Source organism: Bipolaris maydis, assembly GCF_028858645.1.
Source record: "Bipolaris maydis strain C4 unplaced genomic scaffold PSV08scaffold_3, whole genome shotgun sequence".
NCBI classification, from domain to species: domain Eukaryota; kingdom Fungi; phylum Ascomycota; class Dothideomycetes; order Pleosporales; family Pleosporaceae; genus Bipolaris; species Bipolaris maydis.
This window is the reverse complement of record NW_027093859.1, coordinates 2,615,018-2,628,005: the sequence shown is the minus strand read 5'-3', so window position 1 is coordinate 2,628,005 and position 12,988 is coordinate 2,615,018. Positions and strand designations below refer to the sequence as shown.

General features: G+C 50.4%; 7 protein-coding genes across 7 annotated transcripts; 2 read left to right on the top strand and 5 right to left on the bottom strand.

Annotated features, from left to right (window-relative positions):
• Window positions 1–252: 252 nt before the first annotated feature.
• PSV08DRAFT_218603 (uncharacterized protein) lies at window positions 253–1,662 on the bottom strand (the record flags this gene model as incomplete). The annotated part of the gene is made up of 3 exons (XM_014219900.1): window positions 253–623; window positions 676–1,013; window positions 1,069–1,662. 3 exons carry the CDS (start codon window positions 1,660–1,662, stop codon window positions 479–481), a joined length of 1,077 nt encoding a protein of 358 aa, XP_014075375.1. The 3' UTR covers window positions 253–478.
• Window positions 1,663–2,227: 565 nt separating this feature from the next.
• Window positions 2,228–3,586, bottom strand: PSV08DRAFT_278681 (guanine-1-methyltransferase-domain-containing protein). The gene has a single exon (XM_014219901.1). The coding sequence runs from the start codon at window positions 3,545–3,547 to the stop codon at window positions 2,342–2,344; it is 1,206 nt and encodes a 401-aa protein (XP_014075376.1). The 5' UTR covers window positions 3,548–3,586; the 3' UTR covers window positions 2,228–2,341.
• A 107-nt stretch (window positions 3,587–3,693) lies between these two features.
• Window positions 3,694–4,568, top strand: PSV08DRAFT_218596 (GRIM-19). Its single transcript, XM_014219902.2, has 3 exons — window positions 3,694–3,910; window positions 3,982–4,134; window positions 4,194–4,568. The coding sequence occupies exons 1-3, from the start codon at window positions 3,753–3,755 to the stop codon at window positions 4,240–4,242; spliced, it is 360 nt and encodes a 119-aa protein (XP_014075377.1). The 5' UTR covers window positions 3,694–3,752; the 3' UTR covers window positions 4,243–4,568.
• A 3,068-nt stretch (window positions 4,569–7,636) lies between these two features.
• Window positions 7,637–8,227, bottom strand: PSV08DRAFT_278671 (uncharacterized protein). Its single transcript, XM_014219904.2, has one exon. The coding sequence runs from the start codon at window positions 8,126–8,128 to the stop codon at window positions 7,802–7,804; it is 327 nt and encodes a 108-aa protein (XP_014075379.2). The 5' UTR covers window positions 8,129–8,227; the 3' UTR covers window positions 7,637–7,801.
• A 74-nt stretch (window positions 8,228–8,301) lies between these two features.
• Window positions 8,302–8,956, bottom strand: PSV08DRAFT_386749 (uncharacterized protein; the record flags this gene model as incomplete). The annotated part of the gene is made up of 2 exons (XM_014219905.2): window positions 8,302–8,886; window positions 8,945–8,956. 2 exons carry the CDS (start codon window positions 8,954–8,956, stop codon window positions 8,476–8,478), a joined length of 423 nt encoding a protein of 140 aa, XP_014075380.1. The 3' UTR covers window positions 8,302–8,475.
• Window positions 8,957–9,238: 282 nt separating this feature from the next.
• Window positions 9,239–10,949, top strand: PSV08DRAFT_408227 (uncharacterized protein). The gene is made up of 3 exons (XM_014219906.2): window positions 9,239–9,448; window positions 9,549–9,971; window positions 10,028–10,949. The coding sequence occupies exons 1-3, from the start codon at window positions 9,425–9,427 to the stop codon at window positions 10,631–10,633; spliced, it is 1,053 nt and encodes a 350-aa protein (XP_014075381.1). The 5' UTR covers window positions 9,239–9,424; the 3' UTR covers window positions 10,634–10,949.
• Window positions 10,950–11,010: 61 nt separating this feature from the next.
• On the bottom strand, window positions 11,011–12,838 carry PSV08DRAFT_218590 (SPX domain-containing protein; the record flags this gene model as incomplete). Its single annotated transcript, XM_014219907.1, has 3 exons — window positions 11,011–11,402; window positions 11,490–11,786; window positions 11,884–12,838. The coding sequence occupies 3 exons, from the start codon at window positions 12,836–12,838 to the stop codon at window positions 11,260–11,262; spliced, it is 1,395 nt and encodes a 464-aa protein (XP_014075382.1). The 3' UTR covers window positions 11,011–11,259.
• Between the last annotated feature and the right edge of the window lie 150 nt (window positions 12,839–12,988).

Here is a 12,988-nt window from a genome sequence, read left to right as displayed (position 1 = left end):
CATGAACAAAAGCTTTGTCTATTGAACTTCCTTTCTTCTCTGTTGCACTGTAGCTCTTGCAGGGGCTGTCTTGGTGGGTGATAGCGGAAGCTATTGCGATCATGATGAGCGTTTAGTACCAGTGATGATAACAACCGAGGTCATGAAGCCAACACACTGTCGTAACACACGCAGGTTGTAGTAAGGATCGGGCAATGGTCGCATGCGTTGAGAGAGTGCAACACAATAGATGAGAATCAAAAGTACCAATAACGATACGCATATGCTGATCCAGCCAAAGTTGATGAATGGTAGCCAAAACATTTCATCGGGTATCTTATAGTTCCTGCCTTAGGTGATCAACGAAAGATGGTAGAACTTCCGCAATTCTTGCATAGCCATGAAAGACTCTTTCGGTTTTCATGCGCTGGGTCAAGATGCTGCCAGTATGAGGATCACACCAGACATTGTGCTGAGTAGAGACAAGTCGAAGCGAGGTTCAGACACCAATGTACCAGAGTTCGACGCCCAGGACCTCAAATTTCTTGCCCTCGTCACTGAGTGGTTCGTTTCCAAATGTTGGACATGTGTCCGACACACCGTTCTCGAGATTGTCGTCTAGCCATAAGCCGTAGTGGCCATCACTGAGATATTGTCAGTATTGCCGTTTGCAGTGGACAAGAAATGTCAGCTTACCCTCCACCAACACTAAGATAGCTATGTTCACAGAAAATCATATAGTCATTCACTCCGCTATACGGGAATGCCTTGAATCTGATTCTCTCTGGCGTGCTCGCGCCACTTCTGGTCGCCTGGCCATTTTCTGATAGGGCCAACTTATCGGCTTTTGTCTTTGGTGATGATATGGTCGTCATGCGAACAGCATTCGTTGTATCTTCCGAGGGTGGTGGTGGGAGATTCAATTGCAAATCTGGGAGACCAGCAAGAACGTGAGCGCGCCAAAGAAAGCATTCGCCGTTGCCATAAAACGACGAAGAGGGATGGGGTGCGTCTGAGAGATAGGCGCCGAAGGTCTGTCGCAACATGTCAGTACTGTTTTTTTTACTCAAGGAATGCTGGGCAACGTACGCCTCCACTACCATCTCTGACCACAAGCACGAAACCGCCTCTCCTCCCCCGGTATTCATCAGCCTCTTTGTACAGAGTGGCCAGGCTCACGCCATTCTGCTCCAGGCTGTACGCCAGGCTCCATTCATCTACGAGTTGTAGCCTTGGGGGCAGGAGCAGCCTAATTTCTTCTGCCAGCGCTTTGCTCATGAGCTTGCCATTCTCTCGCATTCCACTTCTCCAGCCGTTTAGACTGAGCGGTGTCAAGGGCGGCGGTTGGAAAGGGCTCGCTATGCGGTGTGTGGGTTGGAAGACGGCATTCATGTCTGCGGAATCGGAGGAGACGAGGCTCGCGAGCGAGTGGGAGAGGGCAGAAGCAGTGGACTGCAGCTGTGCCGGTAGCCTGCCTATGCTGTTTCGGTTGCTGTTGCTGTCGGATTTTGAGTGGGGTGCTGGATTGGGACTGGATTCGGTATTCAAGCGGCGCAGGATGCCCGAGACGGCATACGAGACTGGGTATGTGAAGTAGGACGAGGCGCGATTTGGTGGCGGCGATGTTTGGGAGGATGAGGAGCGCAAGGGTGGAGACGACGGGGTTTCTTGTGCATGCGACATGACTGGCGGCTAGCAGCAATTGTAGCAGTGTGCCTGGATTAATGTGGGTCAAGTGTTGGAAGTGGTGTGCTGGGGCGGGCGTAGGTCAGAGCAGCTGTGACGTTGCGGAAACTAGTGGGCTGACGGCTGTCTGGAGCCTCACACGGCGGGCAAGGGGGGTGCGTGTGCGTGTGTGTTACATAAGCATCGTCGTGGGCGATGCACATGGGCTGATACATGTTGGGAGCTATGCTGGAGGCCAGTGACAACGGGCTGCGATACGGCGATGCATGCTCAATGGTTGCGCGCCTCTCTGCTTCCTTGATGTGTAGCTGTCAGGGCGCGCTAGTCGGCCGGCGGAAAGCTTGGTTCCCGCTACCCGCTAAGGCTGACCTTGGGCCGTCCATGGGGAATCGGCACGCCCTTTGCATTGCATGGGGCCATTGCATGCAAATCCATAGGCCCGGAACCGCGCATAGCCATGCTTCGACGACATGCCCGTACTCGCTCACTTGTCACTTCACCTGGTCGACACTTCGGCCTTGAGGGCCGGCCGTGTTGCCCCCGCTGCTGGCAGCATGCAGTGCAATCAATACACCCCTTTGCCTTGACTACTACCTTGACTGGCCCCCAGATGTGTGCCAACCCACTCTATCCACGTGCCACACCATGCCAGGTGTTTTGATTCCATAGAGCATCCCTATGTCGCTTTAGCCGCTTCTGCCATCAGCTGCTCATTCACTGCTTCTGCCTCTTCCGCCGCATCCGCAAGCCCACAATCTCCAACCTCTTTCCCGACGTCTGCAGCAGCCCCTGTACCGTCTCCATTCTCCATGTCACTCTTCAACTTGGCACCTTTTCTCTCTGGCATGACAGACATGAAGGCCTTGCCCCAATCCCCAAACTCCATCCATTTGAGCATAATCTCCAAGACGTGATTTGTGACCAGGACTTGTCGACTCTTCATTTCCAGATATTGACCAATAGGCAGCTTTGCAGTCTTGATGCCACGGCTGACAGCTCGCTTGTGGCAGACGCCTTTGTGCCGGTTCTTGTCCACTAGACCCCCGATGATGTAGGTGCTGTTTGGCTTGAGCTGTGTTAGCGTCTCGTCCGACTCAGATGAAAGGTAGACAATCTCTCCCTCCTCTGCATCTCCCCTGCCTTCTTCTTCACCCGACTTATCCGCTTCTTGAGACATCTTCAATGCGCCAGCCACCTCCCCTCCTTCTGGTCCACTCATCCATTCTTTTGCCTTCTCCGCCACTTCAACAAAGTCTTCCTCAAAGAATCGGAAGCCTTTCCAGCTGGTGTACTGCTTTGCGAGTATACCGTCAAAACGCTCCTTCATCTTGCCCCCAAAGCTACTTAGTGCTAGATGCGCTCTGAAGTCTGCCTTTCGATTGTCGCTGTAGCATCTCGTAATCTGCAAGCCCAAGCTCTTAAGTTCATTGTCGAACATGAGCTCCTCAAAGTCGCAGTCGAAGATGACGGTGATGGGTACTTGCTTTCCAGGTCCTGCCGAATGTCTGGGCGGACGCGCAGCTACCAGCCTTGGTTTGTTGCCATTTTCATCTACTGGCATCTGTGCCAAAGCCTCTCTTCGCCGCTCTTTCTTTTCTTTGACCTTCTCTTTTCGCTTCAATTTACGATCTTCTCGCCCCGCTTCCCAGCGTTCGTGCCGCCGTTGCTTCTTGAGCTGGTTCTTCGATAACTTTGGTTCTCCACTTTCCTTCTCATCAGCTGCTTCAATTGAAGATTCAGCGCTGCCAACTGTTCCCTTATTCTCGCTGTTCGTGAAGACATGTTCTGTGGGTGTCGTGACTGCGGGTGCGTCTTTGATCATTTCATCACCACTTGCAACGTCCAACTTGCGCATCTTTGTAGGCCGCTCCTCTGAACCCATCTTTTTGCAGTCTTTAGTAAATGGCTGAAAATTTGTCGTAAAGACGCCCACCCACTCATCGTCGACAAAATTATGCTCGCTCACATCTTAGCGCGCCAAGCCACGCCCTGGTCATGCCAGTGTCCCGAGCTGGAACCTCAGTTGACGTCTCCGCATTCACGATACCCTTCCAACACCAATTGAACCACGAACGCGACCGCCCATCATGCCGCAGGATATGCCGCCACAGGGCGGCTATAGCCCCGTCCAGTACAAGCGCAACTTGCCTGTTCGAGGCTTCCGTCCAGCCGCATACATTATCGGAACCGCGGCACTCATGACATACGGATTCTGGAGGGTTGGTCAGGGTATTAGGGAGCACAAGTACGACGCATTCCTCTGAAAACATAGATTGGCGATTACATGGTTCGCGACGAAATGCTGACATCTGACAGCGAACTCGCGCGCGAGAAGATGTGGGCGCGGATACACCTTATTCCAGCACTACAAGCAGAGGAAGACCGCGACCAAGTGCGAAGATATCTGGCCGACAGGGCTAGGGAGAAGGAATTATTGGGCACAGAGACAAAAGTCTATAACAGCGACAGGTACGTATCGAACAGACTGGTGACGCTTGCACGAGCATTGGCTAACTGTGCGGATACAGATTTGTTCGACCTACTTTTGCCATCACACCCGAGCACGAGACCAAGTAGGGACCGGAGTATCACTGTACATACCAGGATGAAATCCACGGTCTCTGTTCAGCTTGATATTCATCAGCTATTTAGAGGCAAGTCGAGAATACATTCATCTGCGCAAGGACTTGATATTCCTACGCGGACCTAGATGTGAACATGAGGTTTTCGTCATCTCAGAGATCCAGTTGCTCAAGTGGCATGCATGTGGAACAGCTGTGGCTTTGACAGTGATGCTGAGTGTTGACCCATCTGCGATAGGTTTGTGTTTTCACTGAGCTGAATTGCACTTTGCGGATTCTCTGTATTAGCCAACCGCAGTTGACGCAACGATTCAATCATTGCAACGCGCTGCTGCGAGCAAGTGGTTCGATATACTACAAAACCGCCGTCTGTTCTGCCCTATCTCACCACATCGACCATGCACTCCCTTTCCATTTTCCATCTCTACCATATCGTGTGACATCTATTCGCCCCCTCGGGATGATGTTGCAATATCATCTCTGACTAGCCTGTTCACAAAACCTTTCGCCGCTTGTAAAGCTACAGCATCCGCGCCTACATTGACTTGCATTTATCCAGCAGCTACTACCAGTAATGTCAATTTGACTCATGTTGAAGACAACCAGGAAATCATCACAGTTAATAAAACCGATGCCTTGTACACTGACTGCACCACTCTGCCTCGGCTCGCCACCAACATAGAGCCAGCATGTCCTCCTCGCAGTTATACCCAAATCCCCATATCTACTTGGACACGTTGCAACCATTGGTCATGCACAAAGCGACACTCATTGCTGGACTCAATATAATAATGGTGACCAAATATATGGGATTGTTGAGCAGATGTTTGAGATTGATCACTTTGTCCTCAACTTTAGTCTCGGACTGAATGGTCAAACATTTTGTTCGCAAAAGATTTCTAATTAAGCCGGAGGCTTTAGCATATATTCTATTGAATAGTTATGGTTTCATCACAGTATGCACAATCGATCCCAGCATGATGCGCAAAGTTAAGAATAATAGTGAAGGCTCAGTTCTCGCGGAAAGTGGTACACCCACCTCGAACTGGATGGCATTTTCAGATTATCAGAAGTACGGACGCCGACCGTCAGCGCACATGTGTATGAATAGGGCGGAAGGCATATGAGGGCTGTTGAATTGTTCAGCATTACCTTGGGAGTTAGGAACGGTGTATTTGGTAATACAAAAGGGCCTGCTCAAGTCGCTTGAGAGTGTTCAGGGGCTAGAGTGATGCTGCATTACGATTGTTTCTAATATGTTGCTTCGAGTACCTGCACCAAAGAAAATCTGGTTCTCTTGCAATCTATCGGCATATGGTGTCTTGTAAAAGGTGGCCCGCTGTTTCCTGGCCTGCAACCGTCAGCGTATTGGAAATGAGGACTTTGCAGTCAAGGCTTCGACTTGGGCTTCGACTTTGGCTTCGTGTTTTCTAGGAGAGGTTCAATTTGGAATCTCGGTACGATCTCTACGTAATATTGTACCAATGATACAGATTGCTAATGGACGTATGCTCATTGATGAGTCGTCAGCTGTAGCAGCATAGGCAGCAACCCAGCGAACCATAGTCGCACTAAGAACAAGCAGCACCGCATAGCGTACGAATGCGTTTACATACATATCATGTTCCTCGGTTATCCTTCTCATCAATATGATCTCACGTATCTCATCCCCACAATATTCTCGTTATTAAACATCTCTTCTTACAATTATGCCCCCCTTCTCCTTCTACCCGTTATTGATATAGCTCACGCTGGAGGGGCCAAATCAGTTGCATCAACTACCGATCTTAGTTGGTATATGTACATTCCAACAATACATTTGCTTACAACAATCTACTAACCTGGGTATATTTCTGGCTGTATGTTCTTTTCCCTTATCTATTACCGTGCTTCTGCCACACTGGGTACCTGTCTGGAAGTTCCACTATCGCGACCATTCGCTCCAACCAAACATATCAACCAGTTACAACTTGGAGAATCCCAGTGCGGCTACGCGGCCCTTTTCGATAACGCAGAAGCATACGCAGCTATGTATGTATGGATTTCCATCAGTTCGCCATGCTTAGTTCCTTTTTATACATGCTATCGCTTACTCCCCTCCACCATCCCATGTATCGAGGGATAAACAGAAGTGGACACCTCGGTGTATATAATATCCCAACGACGATTCATTTACACAGTATCGTGACGAGGGATACATCGATCACATTAAGATCCGTGGGGCTAAGGACGGTATACTGTTCTCATTAACATGGACACGCTCGCTATCTGAGAATTCAGTGTGGTAATGCCTTGAATGGAGGGACCTTGTAAAGAGACTTGCGAATAGTTTAACCATAACCTAGTATATATCAGTGAGGCTATCAGAATTAGGACTTGAGCTGGAAACTCGTCGATGGCTGCAAGAAGATATGGACCACATCTTCCAGGCTATAAATGGGAACGGCATCGCAGACATGTTGTTCAAATTAGCGCTTTACGGTGTCAATGGACGCAGTTGGAGACTGTTGGTATCTGCTGTATCTGATAGTTCTACTAAATTACAGCATGTTTCACATTAATGTATGTATCTTAGAAGGCCGGTGTCGAGCTATACATATAGATGGATAGGATAGATCTTAGGGTGGGCAAGAATACAATGGAAAGTATCAGGAGATTGAGGGATTAAAGTTTTGGCCTCCTAGGAAGATATGTTTGGAGAAAGGATACACAGCTTTACAAATAGATTGCTATGAATAGGATGATATAAGAGATGCGATGGGACATGTAAAAGAAAAACAGTCCTGTGCAATATATATACTAAAGAGGAAGGAAGGCGAATCTAAGCTCAAGGGAATATGATATACAATGTCAAATGTAGACCTTGATTTAAATTGGCCTACAAAGCGAAGAGGAAAATTAGAAAAATATGATGGAAGAGATGAGGGTATATACAAGACGTTAAGGAGAATTACTAAAAAGATTCTAACATTGGTACGTGACAGTTCCTTGTAACCAATATTTCATTTGATGACTTTTACCATGACTGAAGTTCCCTTGCTACCACTCCCACTACAAGAAGAGTTAGCTATTTGGTTTATCTGGTTTGATATGCATGCGTAGTCGATATGCAGGCGGTGAATATTCAAATAGGAGGCTAAGTCTTCAAGCTGGGATATGTTGCTTTGCTGCTGTATGGTACTGTACTTTTATTATGTGAGCCTGTGAGTAGATTGCTGGGCCATGATTTAAGTCTCAAATGGAAATATTCATAATAAAGTATTACCAAAGTCAAGCCACAGCAGGGAAAGCAAAAGAGAAGAGAGAGGAAAAAGGCCACCTATGTTCATCACGATAGGACACCACATTAGCAGTCTGACATAATGCATATTTATCCGCACAGCTTCGCTGACCCAGTCTTAGATGTCTTGATTATTCCAACGCCTAAGGCTTTCCTGAATTGACGTCCCAGCTATACAAAATGCCCAATGGTTGTAGACTCATCGGGCGTATCTGGTGATAAGCGAGTCTTTGGCAAACAATTTTCAGTTTGCTGCATACGATTTCCCAAATATTCAGGCATCAAAATAGAGCCTCAGATCAAGCCTGACAGAGGACATATCGAATGAGTATTTGGTCTCAATGAAAGCTTCGGCCAAACCATTCACAAATGCAGATGGCATTTGGGGCAGAACAGTGACCTCACTCTTGTCTGGATGTATTTGCCACATGTTGACCATCAAACGGCGAGCTGGTGAGTGCTCGGGAGTACCCGTGTATTTGATGGGAAGTTTACTGACGCTTGGTTCCCAACTATTTCCAGTGTTACCGAAGGGTCTCACCTCGACGAGAGCATCTACGATGGCGTTCTTGAAGCCATTGTCCATGAGCCTTTCGCCCATCACGTAGCATTTGCTAAGGAGGTGGTACTCGGTATCTATGCTTGCTTCATGTTTGAGTCTGGTTCCGGGTCTTGGGTGATCATGGTGGAGAGAGTCTTGTCATACACCCAGTTGCACGAGGTGATCGGCTGGTGATGGCGAAGGTTGAAGAAAGAATTGAAGAAAATCAATACAGAAATGAGCCGACTCCGGGTCCAGGGAAAGCGAGAGTAATGGCGAAGGTAAAGATAAAGATAAATGGGGAAGAGATGGCCACCAACTTTGGCCTTGACCGTAGCCAAGCCAGCACCCTCTTCCGTCTCTTGTATTGTTGTACAGTATGATAATACAGTCCCTGCTTGTTTTTCTCATGACCATCGAATCTTGTTCTTCCACTGGTCGACCTTGGACTGCCACCACGTCTTGTTGGGGGCGCGGTCGATTTCTTCCATCAGCTTTGTGTAGTGGTCGGGGGAGGACGTGGGCTTGAACATGGCTGGTGACAGGGCATACTTTATGGTGTATCTGTTCTCGAGCAACGAGTAGAGGGCGTTTACTTGGGCCTGTTCGAGTTTGGGGTTTGGTGGGGGTGAAGGAGTGGCTGGAGCTGTGGCTGTGGCTGCTGGCGACTGTGACTTGGGGGCGTCGTCGGAGGGCGGAGTGATGGGCTGTACACCGAAAGGCTGGCTGCGGTGCTCAATTACGCGAGTGAAGGGCAGGTTTGGGCGCAGGGCGTCCTTTGGCCAGAGAGTGAGGAGGCGCGTGTATTGCTTTGCTATCTTGCAATGAAACGATGAGCTGTGGGCACGTGACGGCGTTGGGGGGAGGTTAACTCACTGTTGTTGCCATGGTTATGTGTGAGAGAGAGAGAGATGGAACAATGCAGTGCAGCAGCAGTCGAGTCGGTGTGTAACGAGTTGTGTTGGGTTGGGTGAATGTCAAAGTGCAAATCTTGCCATCGATGATGCTTTCTCTCTGGTAGCCGGGGTCGTGAGCAGCGGGTCTGTGCAGGCAAAGAGAGGGGGGCAGCGTGGCGCAGCACCCGCACTTCCATAGCCCAGAAGAGACAAGGCAGGGCGCGGTGCATTTGAAACGCCGCCTCTCACTCTACTGCTGCGCTTGCCGCCTGACACGCCTCTGCTTTGCTTTGCTCTGCTCTGCTTTGCTTTGCCGCCCTCCGTCTACTCGTCACGCTCGCTGCCTGCTCCTCTCCTCCTCCTCCACCTGCGCCTGCCGACTCTCAACACCAGAACTGCCCCCTACGCCTCCTCATCGCTGCATCCGACCCTGCGCCACCGCGTCTGCCTGCTGCACACCATGCCCAGCCAGCGCTACGAGAGGGTATGCTCCCCTGCCTCAGGTCGTGGGGAATGCATCGTGCCACTGCGCGAACACCCCCGGCTCGTTGCTCTCACGACATCCAAACTAACACAGGCCTCAGGTAGCCGCCCAGGACGAAGATGACTCTCACGCATCGTCGACATCGGCTCAGCAGTGGCCCCCGGCCTCGCCACCACCCTCCTTTCACTCGCGCGCATCATCCCCCAATGGAACCTCACGACGCCTCTTAGCACAGGACCCGGCACCCACCGATGAAGACCGAACTCTCGCAGACACGTTTGATTCCGACTCAGACGACGACGACGATGACAATGGCGACGATCGACAGCGCTTGATGCGGGGAAACCCCCGAAGCGAGGACGAGCCTCCAGTCCCCGGCATCCAGAGACGGGTCACCGAACTGCCCGTATTCAACACACAGGCTCCCACCAGTGGCCGCGTCTACGGCGGTGGCAATGGCGGCGTGTGGGCAAATCTCAGCGCAAAGCCCACTCGGGGTGAGGATGCCGAGGAGAAGCCTCCCGTACGTCTTGTGTATCACCATCTCAATTTGTCCATTCCCCACTAACACTCCTCCAGACATACGAACAAGCCGCCGCAGATGCAACACCGCCATATTGGGAAACAACCATCCTCGCCCCCGGCACCTTTGGCGACGAAGTTTTTGTCGAGGGCCTTCCCGTCGGTTCCCTCTTCAGCTTCCTCTGGAACGCCATGATTTCCATGTCCTTCCAACTCGTTGGCTTCCTGCTTACCTATCTGCTCCACACCACCCACGCTGCAAAGAATGGTTCCCGTGCTGGTCTTGGCATCACGCTTGTGCAGTTTGGCTTCGGTTTCCGCTCTGCAGTACTCAACCCCAGCAACGGCAGTAACGACAACCCAGGCCAAGGTTTCAACGGCGGCGTCCCAAGCGATCCAAACTCGCATGATTTTGACCCGGATAAGGTCAGCACCGGCGGCTCTGCCGGCTCTGGTGGTGACTCGACGCCTGCGTCAAGTGCCATTACCGGTAGTGATTGGGTAGCCTATGGCCTAATGATTGTTGGCTGGTTCATCTTGATCAAGAGTGTGTCGGACTTCATTCGCGCCAGACGGCACGAACAGCTGGTTCTCCAGTCTCCAGATCGTGGCTTAGGTGTTGCTGTAGTTGCTGAGGGTGAAAGTCCCGAGCGCAGTGTATAGACCTGGGTTTTTTTTTGCTCTCTCCTTTTTTTTTCCAATTATCGCTTCGTATGATACATAGCCTCTAATTGGCAAACCTTTTTCTCTTTATTGTTTTGTCACGCCCTCTCAGACTCTCTCTCCCTTTCACACATACATACATACACAGCGTATTCCTTAGTTTGCATCTTGAATCGGAGTTTTGATATTTCTAGGGTAGGGGTCAACAGGAAACAAAGACACATCCTGTCCTTGTAAATCAGCCATCGCTGTTTTGTCTGTAGTACGCATCGACTACAACTTTTTTTTCACTCTTTCAATCCCATACTTGCCATCTAACACTGCTTATGCCGTTGGTTAGCCAGGTGAAGCGAATGATTGCAGGCACAGAGGTTTGCTGACGATGGTGATGTGCATGAAACTATATGCTAAACAAAGAAAGTCTATTACTGTTGCCGATAGTCTAAAATGTTAGAAATAAAAAGGGGGTATCTTGATGCCAGAAGGGGAAGTCAGAGGCCGAAAATGGGAAAAGAAGAATGAAACCGCCCAAGTCGGTCGAATACCTTGTGTGAAACATTGCACCCAGCAACCCCTGTTGCTAGACAACGGGTGTAGAGATCACACGTTGCTTTTCTCCTGTCTCCTCACATGACGTTGCATTTTTCATTGGCATACACCTCGCCATACTGGTCCACACCGGCCATCTTCTCATTGTACCGCTGCTTGTCCTTGACTTCTTGGGGGAACCATTTCTTAAGAAAGGCCGCCTTTTCTGTGTCTAGATTGTCTATGGGGGGTTAATGACTGGATTAGTTTTTGATATCAACAAAAGAAAGAAGAAAACAGCAAAATCAACAAAATCAACAAGACTCACCAGAATTAGCATGGAATATCGTCCTTTGCCTGCAAAATGGACAGTTGTACTGCTTGTTATTCTGCATGACAATTAAGCACCGGATGCAAAATGTATGATTGCAGCTCAGCTTGACAGGCCGCCATTGAATCTCCATGCACATTGGACACGAGTAGTCGTCGATTTGCGGCACGTGTGACAGAATCTGCGTGTTGACCTCTGCGCATACCGCCTTGGCTAGGTGTTCCGAGAACTCTGGATACTCGACTTGACGCGGAAACGTGGACTTTACCCCTAGCGCGGTACGCTTGTCGAATTCTGCAAGGGAAAGAAGAAAACATTAGTCAGTAATCGTCGTGCTCTGATTTGAGTCAAGCTTGTCAAATCAGGAAAGGACAAGGGGAAAATGACATACTTTTCAAAATCTTGATCATGGCATTGTGGTTAATCTCGCCGAATCGCAGACCTTGCAGAATTTCGCGATTAATGTGCATAAAGGTATTGAGGGCCGCCAAGTTGTCCTTCTTCTTCAGTTGCTCAACAAGACCGGCCTTGGCAATCTTGTTGGAAAAGATGGCGAGCCGTGCGGTTGCTTTTTCCGAATCATGCGACTTGTGATCGAGCTCCGTTGTTCCAAAGAAGATGCCCTCTTCGACATAAATCTGAAAGATTTTGCGCCAGGTGGTGAGCATCTTCCTGGTGGTTCGCCGGTCGGGGTCCGTCAACTTGGCCACCTGCTTGCCAAGAGCTTCAATCTGAACATTCATTCTCTTCTGCTCTCGCTCCTGCAGCCTCTCGAGCCCAGAGACCTCGCTGGTGAGACGAGTGAAGAACTCCGTATCGGAAGTGATTGGCACTAGGACGGTCCGACAGCCAGGCCGATTGCCGGGCGCGTTTGCAGTCGTGGGCGATTCGGGCGTGTGTGCAGCGTGGCAGGGCAAGTTGGAGTCGTCGAGCACGCGCATGTCGGACATGCCCGTCTCAACGGCCAGCAGATGCAGCTTGTTTCTCGTTTCATTGTCAAGTTTGGCGCCCATGACCTCTCCGCTCGTCTCGTCTACATAGAAGAGGAGCTTTGGGTGAAAAGCCTTTGGCGACTGCGAGGCGTCGTCACCATGGGAGCCGTGGGGATTGAGAATGTATTCAAAGGGCCGTTCCTGGTCGTCATGGTGCTCGGTCGAGGCATTGTAGTCCTCGACATGCTTGAGAAGCTTGGACAGGGTGGCCGGGTCTAGGCCGACTTGCTGCAGCTCGTCGGTCAGCCTCTTGATGCATTTCTTGAGCTGCGAGTAGGAGATGGCCGAGTCGACCCAGTCGGGCGGAAATCCTTCGTCCCTCAGGGTCTGCTTGAAGACATGGCCGAACTTCATGGCCGCCCAGCTATTACCAGATGCTGGAGCGGATGGGCAGGAAGCGTCGACAGGGCTGGCCCGTCAGAGGAGGCGGACGGCGCACGTGGGGGGAGATGAGTGGTTCAGAGGCCGGGCGGGGTCCCTGGCGCACCACAGCAGAAGCAACGC